Genomic DNA, 6,907 nt, shown 5'->3' with positions numbered 1-6,907 from the left:
CACCCAAAAGGGTAAACCCATTTGCACTTCACCCACCAGCCTTTCAAGTACTTAGTGTAGTTTTTATGTTCACCTAACTTTTATTATTTTTTCAAAAATGTTTTTATTTTAGAGAAGGGAGAGGGAGAAACATCGATTGGCTGCCTCCTGCACCACCTCCCACCCCAAGGGGAATCGAGCCCGAAACCCAGGCATGTGCCCTGACCAGGAATCAAACTGGTAACGCTTGGGTTCATGGGACGATGCTCAACCAACTGAGCCACTCTAGCTGAGCTTCACCTGGCTTTTAAATTCTAAATTCTTTGGTTATTTTCAAAGCCATACATAGGTCTATGTTAGCATCATCCTGTTTGTGAACATAGGATTATTATGACTATGGTAACTTTACGCTTCGGCCCTGTTTTCATTCTTATTACTGAATCCCGTAGCAGTCGGAACAGAGCTTACCATGTGCCAGGAACTGTTCTGAGTACCTGATATATAATGAAATTGGTTAATTTCAAAACAACCCTCTAAAGTAGGTTCTATCATTAGCCCCGTTTTAGAGCTGAGGAAACTGAGGCACAGAAGTCAAACCATACTATTAAGTTACCCAGTAAGTGAATGGATTCAGATCTGGGTAGTCGTACCTAGAATTGGCTATGAATCACTCTATTATTCTATCTACAGGATGATGAGCCAAATAGGTTATATGAATATAATACTAATCAACCATGTATGAGATTCAGGTTTACTTGAAAAGGACTGAAGGAAGAAACTGGAGCACTGGAATACTGGGCGGTGCGTGGTTGTCTGAGAACTTATTTCAGTTACCTCCTTAGGTCTAGCAGGGAAGCTTCCTGACTCAAAAATATTTATTCTTCAACTGACGCTTATGCAGATAGTCCCTCACTAAGATGTCCCTTAACATTGTCATCGACCACTATCTTTGTCAGTTTCTATGTGGTTTATAATACTGTTCCAAACATGAAATTCCAATGTATGCAGTCAAATCACAAATCTTACAAAATATTGAGCATATTAAAGAACTGATGCCCCAAGCTGATTGCTCAGTGGTTAGAGCATTGGCCGCAGACTAGAGTCTCAGATTCAATTCCAGTCAAGGGCACATACCTCGGTTGCAGGCTTGATCCCTGACCCGATCGGGGTGCGTGTGGCAATCGATGTGTCTGTCTCCCTCCCTTCTACTTTCTAAAAATCAATGGAAAAAATATCCTCAGGTGAGGATTAACAAAACAAACAAAAAAACCCTGTATTTACCATAACCAAAACCTGTACATCAAAGGAAAATTTAGGCAACTCAGACCAAATGAAAAAAATTGACATGATTCAGAATAGGTGTTTCAGAAAATAATCTGAATATCAAAGAGAAGGGAGGCTCTTAGGAAATTTGACCTAATATTTTAGCAAATTCTTAAGACAATTATGTTCATGTTGCAAAAGTCAAACAGAAATAAATGTGTCAACATACCTAACTTTCGTGGAAAACAAACATAAAATACGTACACACATGCTTTTGTTTTAGGAAGTTCGCCTGACACAAAACTTTCCGGTTTTGTTCTTCGAGGGAAGATCCTACCATCCACGCAGGGGCTTGTGGAACCCTGTGCAGCCTGCAGGTTCCAGAGTTCCTTTCCCACTTGCTGGGCTCCTAGGCACGTCTCCACCACAGAAACCATTTTACAGTTTAGGGGTGGCAATAACATCATTGAATGGTTTTAATATATGTATTTCTTAAAATTACCATAACCTTAAAATTTCAAACTATTATTAGTATCTAGCCCTTACCATATACTTTCTAACAATCATTTCGAAAGTAGAAAAGTCTCTGGGATATGGGGAGAAAATACCATGTCTTTATATTTTTGTCTGATTTTTGTTTTCTAATACACAGGAACACAGATACCTTACACAGACCCATCGTGGGGCTGTATACACAATCTTAAAAGATAGGATGCGATGTGAACTCAATTATGTTTTGAGAGCAGTGGCTGCAGAGGGCACAACAGGGGTCTCCATCCCGGCACACCAGGGGGTGGATCCTCTCTCCTGCATTCAGTAACCTTTTAAGTCTGAGAGCAGTTTGCTTCAGATTAAATGAAGTGATGGCCCTTGTTTCTCACTCCACTCCATTCCTGCAAGGTAGGCCCCAAGGCTATTAGGTATCTTGCTAATCTACAAATGCAATATCAAGGTGACTATTCTATTTGGAAGAATATTATCTCTCTCAGTAAATCAAGAAGTTATCCAACCAGTGAAGGAAACTGATTAAAATGGCTTAGTAGCCCTGGCCACATGGCTCAGTTGGTTGGAGTGTTGTCCCATGCACCAAATAGGCTGTGGGTTCGATTCCTGGTCAGGGCATGTACATAGGTTGCAGGTTCAATCCCTGGTCGGGGTGCATGTGGAGGGCAACCGATTGATGTTTCTCACATCGATTTTTTTTTCCTCTCTCTCATATCAATAAACAGAGGAATAAAAATGAAATTTTTAAAAAATGGCTTCTCTTAGCTTCAGGAGGCCATTAAACACTAATTGAAGAATACCTTGTAAGTTTGAAAAGAATTTAACAGATAAGTAAATTCGGTAGTTATTAAGAATAAAGTTTAGAATTCAAAAACTCCAACAAAAGTTATAATAGACATTTATTTATATATTTGAAACCAAGATGATTTCAAATTGTGCATTTCAAGTTTAACCAACATAATTAAAATACTGAGGACAGATGCATCCACAGATTGATTCCATGATTATTTCTTTGCCCATTCTTCTCTTTCTTTTCTTTCCCGAATAACCTCTTTCAGATATGGTTCAAGGTAGAATTTATCCTAAAGAACAAATAAAAGAAAAATATCATATGCTACTATCACCATCGCATACTTCAAACACTCAACAGGTCTTAAACAACAAAAGAAAGTCATTGAAAATTTCATTTCCAACTTAAAAAGTATTTTCTAGCAAACTAAGAACTGTCTGCTTTTCTAAAATGTAAAACCCATGAAGATATTGTAATCAATTGCTTTGACAGGTTATGAGAGGAAAGTCAGACAGAAAAGCAAAGGAAATGAGAGTCTGTAAGCTTTTGCCTAGTTTCAATGCACTTAGGGGCAAGGGCTGGCTTCAGAGTCCTTCCTGGGAGCTAGAGCGCCACTCAATGGGCTGATCACATGAACAGCATTTTTTCATCTGAGCAGGAAGCAGAGTGCAGAGGGAGAACACAGCCTGGGAAAGAAAAAACCTGGATATTATATATTAGAAACTTGCGTAGTGACTTTGGAACAGTCACTTCACCTTTACGTCTCAATGTTTGTCTCTAAAATGAAGTTAACATTTGCTCTATAACCTCACCGTACTGTCTTAAGGACATTTATTTGTGACAACATTAAGAACCCTAAAGCGCTATGCAAATGAATGTTTCTCTCTCTGTAATACTCAATCCGTAGTGGCCAACACTGTCAGATACACAGAAGCTGTTCTACCTCCTCATATTTTGTCCACTGCTCTTTAGGCAAGATCTGCTGCCTCATGGACAGGTCCAGGGCTCTCTTAATGCGAAACACCCTGTCGTTGTACAGGTTCTCAGGAAGCCTTCTGATGGCTTCTTCTACGTCTTCATTCACATGGATTGTATCGTCTCGCATCAACCCTGTGACAGGAAACAAGAGAGACTGAATATGTGTCTCAAAAATCAGGAATTTTTAAAAAACGAGTAAAATACTTTATGACTTATAAACTTAAGACTTAGGTGAAATATCAAGAGTTACATATGATCAAGCTCAATGTATTTCATACATAATCATGGGTTCTTTAGTGGATGATTTCTAAAATGGTACTTTGGGAACAATATATAAGCCTTTTAAAATCTATTGCCACAGAATTCACATTTTATCTAAAACAAATTTTAAAATGTCTACCTTGTTTTTAAACACAAATCAAATTGGAAAAATCTCTACTTTCAAAGTTCACGGAACTTAAATTTTAAATGCTAAGTGAAGGAGCTGGGAGAGGGAGCGCATACGAAAGAAAAGGTCCAGCTACTCTATTTCAAGAACATAAATTATTTCCACCTCAAACATTTAAGACAATTCCATCCCTCTCTTCTCAAAATAATTGGTGTGATTTAACATAAACAATAAAATGTGACCTAACTTTAACATCTTCTAATGTACACAAGCATAATTAGCTACTTTTTTGGACGCATAATGACTCTTGCAAAAAAACTGCTCTCAGAAAAAAAAAAGAAAAAACAGAAGAAGGAAGTGCAGACACTCACCCAGTTTATTGAATCCTGCAGCATTGTAATACCATTTTCGAATACCATCCAGCCACCGGCTTGATGCTGCAACTGATATTGTCACACTGTTAGCTGCTGCAATTCACTTGCTGTACTATATGAAAATGCTGATAGGTAAGCAACCGCTTTCTGATAGTTAACCTGTTAGAGCGTGCAAGCATAGGAAGGTATATCCTTTCAACAGTGTATACTCTATATACTGTAGATAAAAATTCCTTATTTTATCTATGAGCAAAAGAAACTGTGGGTAAAAACAAGTTGGGCAAATCATGGAAAAAAAGGTAAACTCGAACACCTAATGTACAAGATTTACGAGTACAATTACTGCCACTCAAAGGCAAGCGTGCCATTCCTGTATGTCCCCCTGCAACTATCGGAATTAAAGGGGTGGGTGATGGGAAAGAAACTCAGAACTTCTCAATTATTTGTAGTTTCAGAAATAGATGACAGGTAACAAATGTAAGCTTCCCTTTTAAAGGGAGTTGGTGTTGTAAGAAAAGAAGGCGACATTTCAGGATAGGGTGGCAGTCTAAATGACCCTCATCCTCCAAAATTTGTATTCTACATTACCTTTTTATTACTTGGCTACCCTCTTTAGAACCACAGTATTTCTGGGAGGGTTTTGATGCCATTACTTAGTCCAGTGATGGCGAACCTTTTGAGCTCGGCGTGCTAGCATTTTGAAAAACCCTAACTTAACTCTGGTGCCCTGTCACATATAGACATTTTTTGATATTTGCAACCATAGTAAAACAAAGACTTCTCTTTTTGATATTTACTTTATATATTTAAATGCCATTTAACAAAGAAAAATCAACCAAAAAAATGAGTTCGGTGTCACCTCTGACATGCGTGTCATAGGTTCGCCATCACTTAGTCCATTAATATTAAAAAGGATCAGCAAAAGAAGCCCATTTTCCACTCCCCAACCTTTCCACCAAGGGAAGGGATATTTGAAAACGGATGAGAACAGGTCATGCTAAAACTCCTTGAGGAATAACATGATAGTGCCTGAGGTTTACAGGAGAAATGTGGTCCAGACGGGGAGGTAGAGAAAGCTTACCATCGCCTTGAAAATCTTGTCTAGGGTTAGCCCCTTGCCAAGCAAACTCCTCTTCCTCCAACCCCGCCTTGCCCCTGCTCCTCAGTACATCAGAGCACAAGGCTTCGGTAACTCCCCTTGGAAACTAAGCACCAGGGATAACGTGGCTTCTAGCAAAACAAGTACCAGAGCCAACAATCTACAAGCATACTTACTTGCAGAAAATCAATGACTTGTGAGTGTATTAACAGGTGACGGTGAGAATGATTACCATGCATCCAACACTTATTGTGAACCCAGCACCATCCCATCTGCTTGACCCTGATTCCCAGCCTGTCCCTGAAAAGGGGGAACAGGTCTCACAGAAGTCACCCGGCCCCCCTCCCCGCCCCCCCCCCAGATGGAATCCAGCCAGGTCGACTGAGCTCCAAACACTGCGCAGGGGCAGAGCGCCTTCAATATTCGCAAAGTTCCGTTAAATAATGAATTCTCAAGGGTCTCCCCCAACCCCGCCCCCCAAAAAGCTCCATGTCGCTTACGTTGATGAACAGCTTCACGATGACTGAGGCCAGGGAAAGGGACCAATATTTTTTTCAACAGCGACCTCAATTTCCAGCGGTTCGCAACCTGTGGGTCGCGACCCCTTCGGAGGCCAAACGACCCTTTCACAGGGGTCGCCCAAGACCATCGGAAAACACATATATAATTACATATTGTTTTTGTGATTAATCACTATGCTTTATTATGTTCAATTTGTAACAATGAAAAGACATCCTGCATATCAGATATTTACATGACGATTCATAACAGTAGCAAAATCACAGTGATGAAGTAGCAACGACAATAACTTTATGGTTGGGGGTCACCACAACATGAGGAACTGTATGAAAGGGTCGCCGCATTAGGAAGGCTGAGAACCACTGAAACCGTCAGAGGGCAGAGATGAGCAACAAGAACAACAACAAAAAAGCAAATAAAACTCTATTTGGCGTTCACGTTCTGTTTTAAATATTCCGGCAATTCAGTGTCCTATTCAATAACAGATATGTCTGCCTCAATGCCTACCACACATCCAGATGTCTTCAAATCCACAGACCACGCCGACGTGGCGACAAGGTGGACTCGAAGCTTCTCGTCCCCTTGGCTGCCCTCCCTCCTCCAACTCCGGGTTCGGGAATTGCGAGGGGGCAATGCCGGCTCCAACCCCCTTTCCTCCGGCCACTCTGCCTCGGTTACCCGGGTCAAGGGCAAACTAACACCCTTCTCGGGACCAACAGATCTGTTATTGGATAGAAAACTGAAATGACCGGAATTATATAAAACAGAGCGTGAACATCAAATAGAACTGTGCCTTTCTGTTGCCGTTCTTGTCGCTCATCCCCGGCGGCAGCGTGCCCCGCGCTCATGCACCTGCGGGTACCCGGCTCACAGACAGCACTCGGGTCCTGTCGGCTGAAAGTCACCCAGTGACGTCCTTGTGCCCTTGAACTCTAGTTCTAAGGCCAAGCGGAGGGAATGCCCAGCGCAGGCAGGTGGGACCCAGCGGTGCCCGAGCGGCCGCGGGCACCCTC

The 6,907-nt window shown here is 41.3% G+C and overlaps 1 protein-coding gene across 1 annotated transcript in view; it reads right to left on the bottom strand.

The window, feature by feature from the left end:
• Positions 1-2,621: 2,621 nt before the first annotated feature.
• LOC102756708 (cytochrome b-c1 complex subunit 7) overlaps positions 2,622-6,907 on the bottom strand; it is a 4,591-nt gene continuing 305 nt past the window's right edge. Inside the window, exons 2-4 of the mRNA XM_006753189.2 lie at positions 4,274-4,345; positions 3,480-3,646; positions 2,622-2,828 (exon numbers count right to left, since the gene is read on the bottom strand). Coding sequence (XP_006753252.1) covers positions 2,751-2,828; positions 3,480-3,646; positions 4,274-4,345 — 317 coding nt within the window. The 3' untranslated portion in view covers positions 2,622-2,750. The remainder of the gene's footprint in view (positions 2,829-3,479; positions 3,647-4,273; positions 4,346-6,907) is intronic.

Source organism: Myotis davidii, unplaced genomic scaffold, assembly GCF_000327345.1.
Source record: "Myotis davidii unplaced genomic scaffold, ASM32734v1 scaffold390, whole genome shotgun sequence".
Classification (NCBI taxonomy): Eukaryota; Metazoa; Chordata; class Mammalia; order Chiroptera; family Vespertilionidae; genus Myotis; species Myotis davidii.
The sequence above is the reverse complement of the archived record's forward strand: the minus strand, read 5'-3'. Positions and strand labels throughout refer to the sequence as shown.